Source organism: Ananas comosus, linkage group 8 (genome assembly GCF_001540865.1).
Source record: "Ananas comosus cultivar F153 linkage group 8, ASM154086v1, whole genome shotgun sequence".
NCBI lineage: Eukaryota > Viridiplantae > Streptophyta > Magnoliopsida > Poales > Bromeliaceae > Ananas > Ananas comosus.
In genome coordinates, this window is record NC_033628.1 from 1,526,392 (window position 1) to 1,545,403 (window position 19,012).

A 19,012-nucleotide genomic window follows, 5' to 3' on the forward strand; every position below is an offset into this window, starting at 1 on the left:
CCGCTGTACTCTAAAAACTTAATCTGTTAGAGAACGGTGTTTAAATATTTTTATATTTAACAAATTATGTATATTTTTATTATGAGAAAGGATTATTCAAGCGTATGCAACTAAAAACAAACATCAGTGTCGAGAATTTTTTTTTTAATTACATAATTCTGGTATGGGAAGTTTGAAATTTTATTAAATATATCTTAATTAATTTAGGAAAAAAATAAAAATAGTTATGTGTTTATACGATAGAGCCACTAAATATTGTAAACTTATAAATTAAAAATAGAAATTGAAAAAAATATCAATAAAGCAAGGTAAAAATATACAGAACTTATCTAAATTATGGACTATTTTGAATCGGCTATTTAACTTTTCAATTTGTTTGATTTAAATCAGTCAACGATATTTTGATTTTAATGTTTAAATTAATTATTTACATTAATAAATTATATAAAGTATACAATTAAAAATTTGAATTCAAAGTGCCGATGACTGACTCAAATAAAATAAATTAAAATATCGAATAGAAAATTAAAATTTTGAAAAATTGAATAACCAATTTAAAATAGTTCATAATTCAAATGAGTTCTATATAGTTTTAGCATAAAAAAATTAGGATCTGTTCTCAAATGGCCAATAGTTGAGGGGGTCTTCATTCATTTTCCAAAGATTCTTAACGCCGTTAAGTTGCTGACACGAGGCATAACGACCGTGGGCCCGGTGTACGGCCCAAATTTAAAATATTCCTCGCGGGGCCCACCATGGGTGAGACGTGCGAATTTGTAGGGGACGCGTGAGATCAAATCTCCACCGTCCATCATCAATTTCTCCTATTAGTTTTTTGTTACGTCGTGATAGTCAACTATTTGAACTCATCGCGTTACCCCCCACAGTTGCGAAAAATCTCAACCGTTCATCACATGATTTTGCGGACGAGTCCATCGTGCTTAGAATGGGTAAAAAATGCATAGAGGCCCCTCAACTTGTACTTCTTTAGAATTGGGTAATTTTCGTAAACAAAATTTGAAAACTATATAAAATTTATCGCTGATTTCGCCAAATTTAATAATTTTAATTATTTTTTAGTAAATAAAACTGGGTCACTAAATTTCATAAAATTTTTAGCTTAGGTAAGTATAAAATCTCAAATAGAAAAAAAGGTAAACATGTATAAAACTTGCCTGAATTATATATCATTCTGTTTCGGCTATACCAAATCTTATTAAATTTTTTTATTTTGGTACATAATTTTAAATTATTTAATTTAATTTTTTTGATGATTCTTTCGGTACAAAATTTAAGCTAATCATTTATTTTAATAATATATATTAATCAAGTACGTAAAGGTAAACGATGCATTCAAGTTTTGAAATTAAAAAGTCATTGTATAGCTGACTCAAAATAATAAATTAAAAAGATAGAAAATAAAGTAAAAAATTTAAAGATTAGATAGTTATATCAAATTGATGATAGTGGAGGTAACTTTTATACATTTTTATCCAAAAATGTGAAAAAAAAGTTGAGGGGGCCATTTGAGATTTTTCCCTATAAGTCAACTCCCATAACTAGTCACATGTAGACATGCATATTAATAAAAATAAAAATAAATACTGGACATGAAACCCCAACTATTGTCTCACATATTTATTTTATAAATAAAATGAATAGGTTGGTTGAATCTACTATTGTTATATTAGCTGGCTATGTGCATTGGTTACAATATGATTTTGGAACAAGATGTTGAAATATATGTGCACATCTAGATGTAGATATAAATTAAATTAAATTACACATTTGTATATATAATAATTTGAAGCATCATGCATGGTTTACTATATTGGAGATTAATACATGTGCCGTGTAATAAAAGAAGAGAGAAATGTGTTCTAAACTTTTCATTCAAGCGCTTCAGAAACTTTATGATGTATAGTAAACGAAAATGCGAAATTTTGTACTGTGATTTTTCGCGAAACATTTCGTAAATTAGGCACCTATCTAGCTAATCTGCATTATTGTTATTTTTTTAAGGGAATTAATGTCACATCATCTTTGCTTCAATAATTTTGCTTATGAATGTCACCCTTGTGGGGTCTATGAGTGCTGAGTACATGCAATATTTTGTTGATATTAAAAATGCTTATCAGAATCTTGTGGCAGGTGATGACCTGCTTAATTAACAGTTTCCAAGACTACAAATGAGATCATAAAATAATTGTAGAAGTACACAAAAAAAGAGGAAATTATGTACAAATTGAAACAGGATTGAGATAGCAACATTACATGGATATATTTGTGCACTTAAGGGTGCGTTTGGTTCGCATTATGAAAGATTACTAGGAATAAAAGATATCTGAGAATTTTATTCCTATTCATTCTATTACTAAGAATGTGGAATACCTGTGTATGGTTCGCATGGTAATATTAATTAGCCATGTTATTTAATATTACAAAAAATATACAATTAATTAATTAATTTATTTATTTAATTTTAAATAATGTTACCAAAAGTTTCAACATCTTTTTAGAAAAAAGGAAGAGAGAGTATAAGTTAGAGAGAGAGAACATAATTAAAAAAATAGAAAGAAAAATATAGTCGAAATTAGAGGGAGTGACAGAGTTGAAATTTTAGAAAGAGAGAGAGAGAGAGAAAGCTTAGTTTAGAGAGAGAAAAAAAAATTGAATTTTAGAGAGAAAAATAAGTTTAGAGAGAGATATAAGGTTAGAGTGTAAAGAAAAATAATATCAATTAGCCGGCGGGTAGGAAGAAAGAAAGAGATTAGACATATTATGATTATCCTAATCCATTAATATGAGGATATCCACCCTCTCTCAAGAGAATGAGATTAGTACTTTAGGGTGAATCTTATTCCCAAGTGAATCCAATATTACCAACCAGATTACTTAGTGCGTTTAGTCAAACACCGTCATATTTTTTTATTCCCATTAGATTACTAGAAATCTTTAAAAGATAGTGCGAACCAAACGCACCCAAAAGTCAATTAAGTTACTTGGATTTGAAATTGCCTCTTAATTGTCTCCATCATAAACCATGTATTTGCATCATATTTGATTCTTGTATGGATCTCACAAGAGTCCAATTAATTGCTCTCAAAAGGAGTAGGTTTTAGTCTAAGTTGTGGGGCATCCCATGATTTGGATATAATTTGGCCTCAAGTGTGCTCAAATATTCAAAAGAATACTATTTCATAGTTTGAAATAGAACACCAAATTTGGTTGTACGTATATATTTATATTAATTGTTAGGTAAAATTGTCCCATGTCTCATAGAATTAAACTAAAGAATTTTATTAGTGTATAAATATAATGGGTACAAGAGTATCTCCGTCAATCAGCTTAAGCTTTTGGATTGGTTCTGTTAATATATACTCTTAGGTATCGTTTGGTTCGGGGATAAGCAAAAAGTAGTTATTCTAGGGATAGGTATAAATTGAGGTATAAGCGGGGATTAGATCAATTTTGCGTTTGGATGAAAATTGAGTTATTCCTGAGAATATGAAAAATAGCGTTTGGTTAGGTAAGATGGAATAAGAAGGATAGTGGGTAGTCATAAATAAAAAATAATGATATTACCCTCTCATTATATTTGAATTTAAATTTTTAAATTTTAAATTTAAATATTTATATTTTAAATTTTTTAAATAAGAATAGGGTTGGAACAATTAATAAAAATAATTTATTATAATAAAATTATAAATTTGATAAAAATAAATATTTTAATAAATTTATAAATTTTTTATTATTAATAAATTTATAATTTTTTTAAAATTTCTACTTAAACTTAAATTTAATAAAAATAATTTATTATAATATTTAAATATAAATAATATTATTAATATAGTACAATTAATAATTTTATAACAAAAATATATAACATATTATATTTATATAATTTAGTTTTAATTCAATTCATAATTTTAGTTAAGTTTGAAATTAAACATTGGAATAGCACTATTCCATCAAAATAGTAGAATAGCAAATCTCATGCTATTCCGGAATAGTCGGGAATAGTAAGGTTTGACTGAGATAAAATATCCCGGCCAAAAATTATTTTGTTTGGCGTAATAGCAAGGATAACTTCTGTTATCCCTGCTTATACCGCCAACCAAACGGACTGTATAGGCTTATTTCCTACGATATCAATCTTTTGAATAACATGGCATCAAAACTAATTTTAAACTCCTTCGTTTTGTGAGGTTTGTGGGTACTTAATTAACTCGTCTATCAATTCCATGCGCCTTTTATATCTATCATGATCTTTTGAGTAAAATGGTATCATAACTAGTTTTAAACTTGTTATAGTGTGCTTAATCTCCATCTCAACATTTAATGGGTTTAATCTCCATGTCCTATTTTACCTATTGATTCTATGCGTCTTCTATATCCATCGAATACTTTCATATTCATCGTACATGTGGGTCAGTAACCACGCGATAGACAAAAAAAATTTTATATCCATCCAAGCCTGTTTTCTGAACTATATATTGATCTGTTGGGTAAAAAGTTTAAGCACTTAAACATAGTATCAGCTCATTAACTAGGGATGCAAACGGGGCGGATCCGGGGGCGGGAGAGTTCCCCCACCTCCCGCTCCATTTCTTATCGGGGCGGGGCGGATTCGGGGCGAGTTACTTTTCATTTTATTTTTGGCTCCCACTTACCGCTCCATTCGGGGCGGATCGGGGCGGGAGCCGGATTTTTGACGGATCGGGACGGATTGAAGGAAGAAAAAAGTCTCCCACCTCCTGTTCCATTTACTTGGCGGATCGGGGTGGATTCGGAGCGGGTTATATTTTTTTATATTTTTTGTTCCCACTTACCACCCCATTTGGGGCGGATCGGGGTGGAGCTCCACCAACCCGGATCCATTTGCATCCCTATCATTAACCATGTGTTAGATGCAAACTAGTTGAAAATTTTGTTTAATTTTGATGGTGTTCTCTACCTAAACCTTGAGTGTTTGGTAATCTATTTGCAACTTCAAAAAAAAAAAAGCCTTTTTTTCAATTATATGTTGCAGCTGAGGCAACTAATCTTTGATTCCTTAAATTATTTCAGGTTTGTTTTTAGTGATTTAGGAAGAAATAAAAGTTGGTGGTTGGTTGGCTTGTTTCATCATCTTTTTTTTTTCTTTTTTTTTTTTTCAAAGGAGAAAAAAAGATTTAGCTATAGAACTAGTTTTGGCTCTAATAAGTGTTTGTTACAGCAACTCATTGTTGATTCATATACAAAGAAAGAAAAGGAGTAGGTAGTACTAGAACCAATTGAATTGAGAAAAATGTACACTCAAACAATTAATTTCAAAAATTACTTGTTTCCTCCACAAATAAAGAATCAATAATTAAAAACAAAAGCCTTGTAATTTAGCTTCTAATCAATTTTATTCGGAGTTCGACAGTAAAATTTGTATAACCAACCAAGAGAATTTCAGCAATCTGAGGAACTCCATTTGCTTTTTTTGGTCTCACCAGTGTCTTTATCTTGAGGATGCATCGAGTTTTTCGCAGCCAAAAGCGGTAGTTCATCCGCCTTTTCCGCCATCTGCAGGAACATCAAATGCATGAACATAAGAGATTTATACATGAGATCGATACCGAACGAAGCATTCGAGTTTTCGTTCTGCTTCGGCTAAAAATTCTTTGGAGAGGAACCAAACATGCCTTAAAGTTAGTGATTTGTGCTCTAATACTATCATTTAGCAATGATGTGATTATATAAAGTAAAATGCGCAAAATGTACTTGTGATATTGGCAAGGCACAATCAGTGGACTTCTTATTTTTCTCGCGAACCGAGAAGTAGGAGTATAAGCCCATGCCGAGAATGGCGACGAGGATGCCTATGATGTTCCGCGCGGTGAAGGGTTCGTGCAAGAGGATGTAGCCAAAGGAAAGGACTAGGCAGGTCTTGAGGTGGCCGAGCACCTGGTACGTCACTGGCGACGTCGTTCCGATCACTAGGAATGTGCTGAAGTTCACCGACACCGCGATCAAACAAGATAGGACGATGAATCCCTACAAGTGATTGGCGACAGAACGAAAAAGCATTTGTGGTTGGTTATCAATTCGCAATTGAGCAATGATTTGAACTATTTCGTAGTGAAATACATACCAAAACTACAGGCGAGTAACTGTACGCGAATACGTTGCGCTTGGTGAGGAGCTGGTCCACGAATGGGCCAGTCGCGAACAAAATAGCGGCTTGGTACGGTGCGGATTGGTACAGGAGCTGCGTCGAAGAGACCTTCAACCTCTTCTGTATTGTGTTTGTTAGCTTTGATTTAAATCGATTTTAAGGTTAAGGGCTGTGCTAGAACTGGAGATATAAAACATGTGTACATTGAATTTTCGATGTTTCGAACAACATATATGTATGGTAAGATATCGAAGGATACGATTTGGCCAACGCAGGTTGTAGCGATGGCGAGGAGGGAGAGAACGGATCCGAGAAGATTGAGCTTGAGATCAGTAACAGACGCAACGCCGACTCCAAAGAGCAAGACCAGAAGAGAGTACTTGATATTCTGGCTGCAAGTTCAGCTTACTATCAGTGGATGAGTCTGACATGTATCAATCGTGTGCGTAGAAATTTTCTGTACATTATTGATGTGACAAAAGATTCAGCAGTCCTTCTGAAGTTAGGTGTGCATTGTTGATTGGACATCATACATTTGAAAAAGGGTGATACTTTTAACATAGCTGCAGGTTTTGATATTTGAAGATACATTCATTGAATACGTCGCGATGTTTTAATGAATCTAATCTGTAAGTTTTGATACTTGGGCTCGAGCTTATATTGAACCTAACCCCGACTAATTTCGGTGGTAGGAAAACAAGTTCCGGCCCGGAGCGATTTTGGATGAAGTAGGTAGGTTTGGGTTAGGCCCAAAAACAACAGTAAAGATGCATGATCAACTAAATTTTATAAGTTCTCTATAGACAACCTGAATGTTTTATTCAGAAACAGAGTCTCCAACAGCACGGTGAACGGTATGATGGCCAATTTCGTCATCTGCGAGACATGGTGGTGTTATTAACCTATCAGAATTTACTACTGACAGATAGATACTTTGAATTCGGGCGTAAACTAATACCAAAATATCTGTATAACCTGGTAGAATCCTACGGAGTTGAAGCCCAAGCTGAGGTTGAGGAGGCCGATGGATGTGCCGTTGAGGAGCCCGAATAGGACCACGGTTTGACCGTCTAGTGGTTTGGGCTCGAACAAGTGCAGCTGCTGCGCCACGTGGAGCGTGCAGAACGTCACCATCAGGTGCCAGCTCGTCAGCGTGGTCGCTGTTTCAAATTATAATTCGCCATTCAGAATTGGATCAGATAGAATAAAATAAAAACATGAATGCTTGGGACGAATTGGCTTATCTCTACTTACGTACCGAAAGGGAAGCCGAGAGAGCTCATGAGGGCCTTGTTGCAGATGACGATGGCGACCGACGACGCGACGGAGAGCGCCAGCGACCCGACCATGCCGAGTTGAAACCCCGACATCGTCGCCGGCCAAGCGGGGTCTGCCGGTGCTTCTTCTCTTGAAGTTTTGCAGCTGCAGAGGTGCAATAACAATGTAGCCGACACAATTGCAGTACACCATCAAAATACACCGAATAAATTCGCCTAAAATGTTACCTTAATATTTCAGAAGCAGCTTCCTTTTATACTAGAGAGAGAGAGAGAGAGAGGGAGAGTTTTTGGGATTATGTTGGAGTGAGCTCTTGTAGCATTTTGCTTTCAAAGTTTTGGCACTGTTCCCATCACTTTGGTTGCACTTACCTAATCTAATTAAAAATAAGTCAATTGCGTAAAAGTATATTATGTAAAAGATCGATCTGATAAAAACAAATTATATAACTGGAAAGATCCAAAAAAAAAAAAGAAAAAAAAGTTGACAACTTAATGACTCAAGATGCGAGTGTAAGAGTATAGGAATCGATAGATATACTCTTGGGGCTAGTCCCGTTTTCTATCGCGTCGATCTTTTGCGTAACATGGTATCTGAACTCTGAACTCTGTAACGTGTTCTTCATATCCAGTATATGCGTGTAAAATATATTTCTGAACTCTTTTTCTATCAGATTGATCTTTCGGGTAACATAATTCACAAATGTATCATTTAGGGTCTAGTGTCTTTGTATGCAAGACATGATGGTGGAGTGGAAGTTTCAAACCCAAGTGTAGTAGAATGCAAGCAAAGGCCATGGCCCAAGAGCTCACTAAATTATGAGGGGTGGTTGGTGTAACTTAGAATCCACTCAATATATGTGAAAAACAAATAACATTAATCCAATCATGCTTAGTTAGAATCACTTTGTCTTTACATGTTATAATTAACCACTTAATCCCCTCTCTTATACATATGCTATTTTTTTTAAATTTATTTGAGTTTTTATGCTCAACTCTATTAGTCATTAGCTGTTAATTAGTCTAGTTTTATTTGCTAACAAATAATTAAAATTATTAAACTTCGTGAAATTACTGATGAATTTAATAAACTTTTTATTTTTTTTTGACTAAAATTACTTAATTCTAATAAATGAAGAAGTTAAGGTCGAGTCCCTTTCATAAAAATTAAAATGGAGGGGGCCATTTCACAATGGGCTATAGTTAGAGGGTCTCTATACATTTTCACTTGCCAAAGATGGCAAATTTTATATGACGTGTGGCGTGATGAGAAAATCCGATAAAATAAATTTTATATTTATTTTTTTATTTGATATCATGTTTTGAATATCTTAATAAGTCAGTTATAATATATTTTTTAATTACAATCATACTGAAAAATAAAAAAAATATATTTCTATACACGTTCACTCGAATTTTATTTAAACATGTCAAAATATCATCACGTGAACACGAATTTAGTACAAGTATTAGAATATTCCTTATTACTAACTCGTAACGAAATAAATTATGTATTTCATTAATTATTTATAATTTTTGATGTCATGGTTACTAAGGCTTGTTTGGAAAAATATATTGTTTGTTTCTGTACGTAATATTGCGTTCCATAGATCGCAATGAGTCGGTTACGATATATTTTTTGTGGTTCCAGCGGAAAACGCAGAAGCATATTCTTATATACTTTTACCTTAATTCTATTTTATTTAATAGCGTTTGATAAATCTCAATACCAAACTAAGTCTAAGAAGAAATATTTTTAATTCAAGACAAGGTCCCACTGGAAAATATGACAGTGTGTGATCTCTTTTATTACTTCTCAATTGTTTCCAAATCGATTCAATATTGCTCATGCTAGTTTGATATTATCACAACAGATAAATATCAAGAATAGCAATATCAATTCTCCTAGGCAATAAAAAAAAGTACCATTCTATGTAGGCTTAATGTTTTACGCTCAAGATCTTTTCTTTTTTTTGAGAAATAGGTAGCAAGCTACCTGCTTCATTCATTAAGCAAAATGAATTTAGCTTATAAATTGGAAGCAAGTAGGGCCTCCGAACCGAGCCGATGGAATAAGAGAAAACGAGAAAAAAAACCAGGTCCGTGTGACCAAACAAACAAGGGGAAAACAAAATAAACAAAGGGGAAACAAAGGGCAAAACACGGGAGAGTATCAAAGTGCTTCGTTCCAGGCTTCGATCAAAACGGCGACACGTTCGAGTGCCCGAGAGACATTGAGAGGTACGTCGCGGAAGCAAATGTCGTTACGCTCCGTCCAGACAACCCACCAAATTGCCGCCAACTTGGTTAAAATTTTTGATCTTCTTACGGCCTCGGGGATGTCCGAGGTCTGAGTCCATAGCTGACGTACATCCCTCACATCCGAATCAGCCGCCACTAATGCTCCTGCTTTAAAACGAAGATATCTGACGACGATACAGTCGTGAAATAGATGGTCACAGGTTTCGGCTAGTAACACACAGAACCTACAGTGCTAATCCACAAGGCACCCTCGGCGAATCAGTCTGTCTACTGTAGGTAATCTCTTTCGAAGTAGAATCCAAATAAAAACTTTGTGCTTGAGCGAGATTTTTAACCTCCATAGTTGATCATACAAAGTATTAATCTGTCCTCCGTCGGTGATGAATTCATAAAGTGATTTGACGGTAAATTTTGGCTGGCGGTCCAAACGCTCAAAATCTTAATGATCTAAACATAAGTTATGATCTGCTCATTCGTGCTTGGCTCAATATAGCTAGTATATATATATATATATTACAAACCAAATATAAAAAGACTTATATTTTGTCAATTTTAATTATGAAATTAATATTCTAATCTTTTGGTTTTCTTTTAACTTTTTACCCAGCAAAAGGAATGGCAATATAATTTACTGTTTATGAGCAAGTTCCTGTTCGGCTTGATAATAAATAAGTCGAACACAAGTTAAATTTTTCTGCTTAATATTTTAATAAATCAACTCATGTTCGGTGTGTCAAGTGTCAACAGACCTAATGCTACGTGGCAACATCGTGGTCATCTACAATGTAGTGTCATTATGAATTATTTATAAAAAGAACAGACACTTTACAACTTGCTAAAGCTAGCATTCTAAGACTTGTTACATGCAAACCAAAACCCTAAAACAGTGTAGAATTTTCTACAGCTTTGCTTTGATAGTGGAAAACTCTTCTTTCACTTTCTCTACATGGTGGTAGCAATTTCAATATTCCCCACTCAATTTATTTCCATACCCTTTCTCACCTGAAAAAAAAAACAAAAAGAAAAAAGAAACAAGAAAAGATATAGCAAAGTGGAAATGTCGGCAGGAATAAAGTCCCAACTTTATTCTTACTTAATTTATTCTTTTTTTTATATATATTTGAGAGTAACACCAATGTTTTTGCACTCCCATGTATATATATATAAGTTTAAGTAGCTCATGAGCTACTTAAATAATTCTCCAACACTCCAAATCCCTCTAAAACTATCCCAATTATTTCCATCCTCTTCTTATCAAGTTATAATAATAATAATAATAATAGTTATAATAGTGCGCATATAAAGCGTGAAAATGTCTTTAGTGTTGGTGATTTCCTTGCCTTGTGTCATCGTAGGTTTGATCCTCTGTTTGTGCTGCTACATGCTGGGCCGGTCCCGGGGCCGGTTTTAGACGGCGACGGCGACGGCGACAGTGACGGAGACCGCGACGGAGTTATGGCCCTGGCCCGGCCCGAGAGCCTGCGGGCGTGCCGCGGCCGACCGTAGAAGAAGTGAATGATTTACATGATCAGTAATGTAGTGTATGGTATATATACACATGAATATGTGACATGCATTTTCTTGTGAAGTGCATTGTTTTGTGTTTGTATTTATGGATGTAATGTGAGAGAATGGTTTGGTTCTATAAATACCTGCATGGAATTTTCTTTTTTCTTTTTTTAAATTTTTTTGGATTGAGTGTCGTCTAATGCTAGTATGCAAAACGGAATTGGAGCGAAAACATGTAGAGTTGTTGTTCTCTGTTTTCTGATGGGACACTGCCAAATATGTATTATAATCAAAGAAAAGTGTGATACGCATAAAATATTTTCTCATCGTACTTTTTCACTGTACTTGATATAATCTCCATGCAATCTCAAATGAAGCCTTATTAGGCCGGGTTGGGCTCAGCAAACCGGATTTCCTAATTGGGCTAGGCCAGTGGGCCGGGTCCGGTTATGAGATTCGTGCTTTTGTTTCTCCAAAATACTGTTTTTATTAACATATATAATATATAGTGACATGAAAACTAATTAATAGAATTCGCAACATGTATGCTGAGATCCGTATAAAGAGTCTTTAATACTGCTGTAATATGTCAACACATTAATATATATATAGAGAGAGTGTTAAAGCTGAAATACTATTAAATAGTATTTGAATTTTTTTAGCCGTTATATTTATATTTTAATTTACAATTTTTTTACCTAAAGGTTAAAAAGTTGATAGCGAAATAGTCAAAATACTAGTAGTATTTCAGTTGAATTATATATATAAGGATATTAAAAAAGGGGAAAACTTCAAATACCACTTTATAGTTTCGCACTTTTTTACTTTAAAATTATGTGGTTTAAAGTGTATCAATTTAGTATCCTATAGTTTCGCACTTTCTCATGTTAGTAACCTGTCATGTAAAGTGCATCAATTTAGTACCCTGTGGTTTCATTTGTCTCTTTTCGTCAGCTCCTCTTAATGTTTTGTTAAATTATATACAAAAAACTTCGGGTACCCTACATAGGTTTATCGAATATTTGCTTCAGTACTCTTTAGTTTTAACTTTATCACTGATTTTTTTTCCTCCGTTAATATTTTGTTAAATTATATCTAAAAAACTTCAGATACCCTATCTAGGTTTATCGAATATTCATTTTAGTATCCTTTAATTTTAATTTTGTTACTGATTTAACGAAAAAAATTAGTGAAATAGATAATAAAAAGAGAAAAATAAAACCACAGGTGTGACACCCCAGTAGTCTTATATCAGATAGTTATGGCTAGATGTGAGAGTATGTAAGCTTAATTGGGCTAGACGTAATAACTGGGCTTAACCATTTTAGGCCGATGGTTTGGCCCAATGAGTTATTATTGCTAGCGGATCGGGTCGTTATATTTAGCGAGGCAAGTCTCAGTATACTAAACGACAGGAGATAAAACCTTGATTGGACAAGTCTCACTTTAGTATAGTTATGGCTAGATGTGGAAGTATAAAATCTTGATTGGATACATTTTAAACCACAGAATACTGAAAATGTGAAATCATACGAGGTATTTGAAATTTACCCCAAAAAAAATTACAAATATGTAAAAATAATAAAGAAAAAATAATGCAACGTGGTCGTTCGTAGCATGGAGCCTACGTGAAAAGATGACACATCAAGTAACCTTTTAGGATGCAATAAGTGATACACGACACGTATATAATATAATAATATTGTAGAAGTTTCTACAACTTTTGAATTAATAATGTGGCAAAAAAATAACCTCTCATATGATTAATTATTAATTAATTAATTAATTACCTATCTCACTCAACAGTACTCTCTCCTCTCGCTTCTTCCTCAATTCTCCTCGATCAATTCCCACTTTACAAAAAGAAAAAGAAGAAGAAGAAGAAGAAACAAAGAGAGAACTTGATTCAGATACCTTGTCATGCACAAGAGGTATGAAAAAATTCCACTTTTTTTTTTTTTTTCGACCCGTCGATTATAGGTCCTTTTGAAATTGATCCTTCAATTTCTTATTTATTTATTTATTTTTCCTTCCGAAGATACCTGTAGGTTTGTGCATGCACACATAAATTAGTGAGCACTCGATTGATTACTTAATATATATATATATATATATTTTAATGCCTTATTGATTTTTTATTTTGTTCTTAGTTTGAATTAATATATGTTGAACTGAATAATTTTATTAGCTATTAGTCGTTAATTATTAGTATTTTTTCGTTGAAAAATTGATTAAAATTATTGAATTCTATGTAATTTTAAATTTAATTAATTAATTAATTAAAGTTGTTTGAATTGAATAAAAAAAAGTACACACACACACACGAATCTCGTACAATTTTTTATTTTAATTATTATCATCATTACCTGAAGCTAAATTCCCGCAAAAATATACAATAATTAATGGATATTTTGGGGGGATTTAATTTAATTACTGGAGTAAAACAAAAAAAACAAATCCAATTTAAGTTATTGTGAGTTATTATTATGAATTTATTCGTGCAGGGAATAGTAGTTACTTAATTATCCGGGGAGGATCAATCAATAATATGGGATTCGTGTTGGTGATATCCCTACCATGCATTATTCTCCTGTTGATCATCGCGCTCGCTTGTTATCTTCTGGGCAGGTCACGGGGTCGATTTTAGAACACAAAATAAAATAAAATAAAAATTAGAACTAATTATTGGGCCTCGGCCCATTAACCTTGGCCCAAATAATTAGGTCCAGTTAGGATTTTGTAATTTTGTGATGTGTAAATTTGTATTTACTTAATTAGTGAAGTTTATTTAATTTGCTTTGATGTCAATTTAATTAGTACCAAGTTGTGCATTGTAAAGTGTGTTTTTTTCTTTAATTGCAAGTTAGAAGCTCGATTCTTGAAATATCACAATAGTTGTAATTATTCAGTATAAGTATATTTTACTTATAAAATGATTTATCCTACTCGGAAAAAATGACTTGGAGGAGCTTTTATTAAGAGCAATAGTTTAAGGACTACAGTTACTTAATCTTCCCCCCCCCCCCCCCAAAAAAAGTGATTTTACTGCTCAACCTTTCAATTTATTTAATTTGCGTTAGTCAACGGCACTTGACTTTAAAATTTGAATGCTTTGTTTATCTTTACATATTTAGTTAGTATACTTTATAAAATTTTCCGCAAGTATAAATTGATTAAAGTAAAAAATTAGTTTAAAATTTTGAAGTTAAGTTGCTTTTGGTCGACTCAAATTAAACAAATTGAAAAGTTGGACAGTGAAATTTGAAAGATTAAATACATATTGTATATTTGAAATGATGTACAGTACAGATAAATTTTATACATTTTTATCTCTTTATATTTTGTACACCCTCATCCCCCTAAAATTAAAATAATAAGAGAAAATAAAAAAGGGTGCACCATTGGGTTGTGTGGAACATGTAGAGCTCACATAGTTTGTCATGTTGTAATACAAATGCAATGTGAGGTGATTTAATTAGTGTATACATAGTTACATACTCCAATGGAGAGAGAGATTGGTGAAGCATGTCACATGTGGGTCTCTTATCACCACCTCTCTCTTTTGACACATGTGGTGTAACATGAGGACATCTTGCTATCAGAGTTTTAAAGTTATTTTCAATTTTCAAAACTATATTTAATTTCGATCATTAGGGACCAACATGAACAAGAAATTGCAATTTTGAAGGAATTGGAGGAAAAAATTAAAGGAAAAGAAAAACCAAGATATTGAAGGGGCATTTGTGTACATAAATTAATCAAGCTGAATTTTCAAAAGACAAACAATAAGTTACATTTTATGAAGGGTATATTGCACAAAGATAGTTTTAAGGACACCATTATGAAGTTTGGAAGAAACTATTTGTAACAAGCTAATGCACCAGTACTAATAATTTGTTGGGCTAAAACTTTCGACCTAAAATATATACCTAAAAAATTTAGTTATTACTAGTAGGATTTCCGGTCCTTATATTTTCAACATAATTTTTTTTTTTTTCATCCGATGTTAGATTATTGGAGCGTTACAGGCTTTTCCTATTTAAACCATAACGCTCTCGTTAGGACCAAATCTAATCACACGTATAGACCAGAATCACACATGTGGACCTACCCCGGTTTCAAGATTGGCTCCCTCTTAACACGTGGTATAGTATTTTGTCCTACGTAGCACTTAGCTTTTACACTTTCGCATGATATTCATCTCTGATATTAAATATAACGACTCGATTTACTAACAATAATAACTCGTTAGGTCCAAACCATTGGCTTAAATTGCTTAAGCCCAACTACTAGCTACTACTAGGATTTTCGATCTTTATATTTTTAATTATAAATTCTTTTCCATTTGATGTAGAGTTGTTGGTGTGTTACATTACATAAAAAATACACTAATATACTACACTTTTTTTGGGATGTTTTCAGGGCGGGCGGGGCAGGGGGGAAGCACACATAAAGACTTTTGAATTTTTAACATTGGTAATTAAACTCCTAAAGTTTATTAAATAGTTCAAAAGGCTCTAATTTCAAATCGAAATAACTAATTATATAGCTGTTTTGATCACATGTCTAGTATATATTCTTATAAAGCTTTAAAACATCAGGACATTCTGCTCTGATACCGTTTGAAATTAAGTAAAATATCAATTTATCTCCAAAAATCTTAAGCTTTAATGGAGAAGGGTGTTTTAATATATATCTCCACTTGAGCATATCTTAGTCATTAGCAAACAGATTGGTTGGTGGATGTTCTCCCACACATGTTATCTAACTTCCACTTGGTTCAACATTGCCAAATGAATCAACCTGCCTCAACCTAACAGTTTTAATTTAATTTGGTGGTAGGTCACCAAAGGAGTTGAATATTACACTTCCACAAAGAAATTAATGGTTAGGTAACTTACATGCATGGTCATGTTCAACTTCATCAACTGCACATTTTATATTTTTTTTGAGAAAAAGATAGTAAGCTACCTGCGTCATTCATTAAGCGTGATGAACTAAGTAAACAAGATGGAAGCATCTAGGGCCTCCTAGAAAAGCCGAAAAAACCAAAGAAATCAAAACAAAAGGCCAAAAATAAACATGTAAAAGGAAAACAAAAGGACGTAGCTAGGGCAGGTGTTATCGTGAGTCACATAACGTCAGTCTAGTCCTTCGACAAAGACTCAACGCGAACAGTGGCCCGACTTGCGTTGGGAGGCATCTCACGAAAGATAGTGTTGTTGCGCTCGGTCCAGACAACCCACCAGATCGCCACCAATCGTGATAAGCTCTTCACTCTCGACACGGCATTGGGGTTGCAAGATATCTCTTTCCATAGACGCCGAACATCCCCCGAGTACACTTCGCTCGCCTCTGTGCCTCCCCTGCACATTTTATATTAAACATCTAAATATAGGTTTAGTATATGGATTCCAATTAAATAAGAGGACGTGTACGCACTTTTCTATTCTAATACCATATAAAATAATTAATGTTTTTATAAAGTATTTAAGATATCATCATTGGATGTGCTGTGCTTCACTAACAGCACCACATATCTAGCTTAGTGGTTTTGTAGTCCATCACTTTAGGCTCTAAGCCAAATTTGTCAATTTGGTACCATTGTGCAACATATCTATGCATGGGTTGGATATTATTATGTATATAAAAAGGAAAACAAAAAAATATCTATGGTTTTAAATCTTTGGTATACTAATGTGGGAATTTGTTGAATTGAAACATTTTTAACATTTTCTGCATTTTAATTAGTCGAATCTTTAGCCAGTTATGGAAGAGAAGATCAGGCAGATGAGTCATCGACATCAGAGATGATTTACTCTCTATTCCATCTTTGCAGCAGATGCCAACCGCATTATAAGTTGCAATTTTATCCGGATTTAAAATTTTCTATCATTCAAAAAGTGGTCAATCACCAGGTGGTGCATGGTCAACGACTGAATATAATTCTCTGATAATAACTCCTTAAAAAAAGGTTATTTGTCGTGAATTGTCATCTTCTTACAAGAAAATGATGGGCAAAATCACTATCCTAGAGTTTAATAACAAGTGAAAAAGTGCTTCTTTATAACATTTTGAATGCTAAGGCTTTGTATTTTAATATATTGCCATATTGGTGAACAACATATAATGAAAGCATCCATGTTGTTTTTTATTTACAAAGCAAATCACTTCTACAAGAAAAGGTATAACATAACAATATATAATTGCAAAATAATGATACATGGAAAAATGCATTAAGTTTATGGGTCTCTATATGTGAGTGTTCCTATGATTGTGACTCTTATTTGTTTGAGATTACAGGTGTAGAGATTGTGCAAGAGATTTGATCATGCATTAATTTAACTTTAATCCACATGCTTGGATAATAATTAAGAAGCAAATCATGTGTGCCATCCTTGGTATATTTTATTTTATTTTAGTTCATATTTTTTTGACAAAGCAAGTAACTCAGAAAATGCAAAACCATGTGATTTTGAATAAATAAAAGGTGAATTTCTTAACCTCAAAAAGTATAACTTGGTCGTAAAGTGATTCATAGTCACGTGTTGGGGTAAAAAATAAACCAATGAATTATATTACGTGCACACGCTAATAAGCAGAGTAGATAAAGAATAAGAATTTGAAATGTTAAGCATTGGGTACGAGGAGAGTTTTAAGTCGAAATCTCTTAGAATTGAGAGGTTTTAGACTAAATCTATTACAGATACTCTATATGTTTTTCAAAAGATTAGTCTGATAGAAAACGGTCAAAAAATAGCCTTAAAAGCAAATTTATGGATTCTAACCTAATTGTTGACGAATATATCAACCAAGAATCGTTTACTCCAAAAGTGATTCTTAGGTCGCTATTACTACCTCATAAAGCATTAAGTTAAAGCTTTTTGTGGGATAAAATAAAATCACTTTTTGACCACAACAATTACAATTTCAAAGATAAGGCTAATCAAATATAAACAAGATCAATGAAGTAAAATTGGACATTTTATTTTATTTTGTGTTTTATTTGCACCTATTTCAGTTGCATTAATTATTGACTCATTAGGAAATTATTGGCTAATTAATTATTTACCTAGTTAATACATTAGCATGAAGGGAGCATGACAATAGCAAGTAAAAAAGTCTCAAATAAAATTTGTCGTATTTCTAACACAAAAAAAATCATTAATAGGAATCTTTCATTTTTTTTTAATTAAAAATAGGATTTGTTGTAGTATTTAATTCTAACAAAACTATGAAAATTAATATTTATATCGGTTTTTTGCACCATTAATCTCTTACTTTTTTTTTCGATTCTTTTATTTTTTTTCTTGCAATTAGATTCTTAATCTTTAAAATTAATTATACCATAGTCCCCCAACTTTTATCCTTCTTTGCACTTTGGTCCCTGATCTCTCCGCTAATATGCGCGCCAAAAATTGTCTCAACCGCTGCAAATAATTTTTTGGAACGTTCGATGTTGACATTGAGTTTTTTAAAAAAAGTTAAATATTCGAGGGCTAGCGAATTTTGCTGATTAAAATCAAATTGAAATTGAATATTATAAAGATTATTTTTTTAAAAAAAAAGAAAACAAAGGGTTAGATACCGAAGTATAAAAATGTAAAAGCTAGGGACAATGGTGCAATTAATTTCTCTTTCGGAGTTTGGACGTACGCTGAGGACAAAATTTGAATTCAAAATTTGAAGGAGTAAAATGAAAAAGTGTTTGAGCGAGTAAAAACGTTCTCTCTCTCTCTTCTCACCAACCACGGGACTTGCACTACTGCCACGTGTCGACATCTTATTCCCTGAACGCTTCAGATCGGACGGCCCAAAT

At 32.9% G+C, this 19,012-nt stretch overlaps 1 protein-coding gene across 1 annotated transcript; it reads right to left on the reverse strand.

Moving 5' to 3' along the window:
• Positions 5,282–7,711, reverse strand: LOC109713801 (uncharacterized membrane protein At1g06890-like). The gene is made up of 8 exons (XM_020238005.1): positions 7,651–7,711; positions 7,404–7,567; positions 7,121–7,305; positions 6,954–7,021; positions 6,405–6,537; positions 6,122–6,283; positions 5,752–6,024; positions 5,282–5,553 (listed from the first exon to the last, which is right to left on the reverse strand). Exons 2-8 carry the CDS (start codon positions 7,513–7,515, stop codon positions 5,440–5,442), a joined length of 1,047 nt encoding a protein of 348 aa, XP_020093594.1. The 5' UTR covers positions 7,516–7,567; positions 7,651–7,711; the 3' UTR covers positions 5,282–5,439.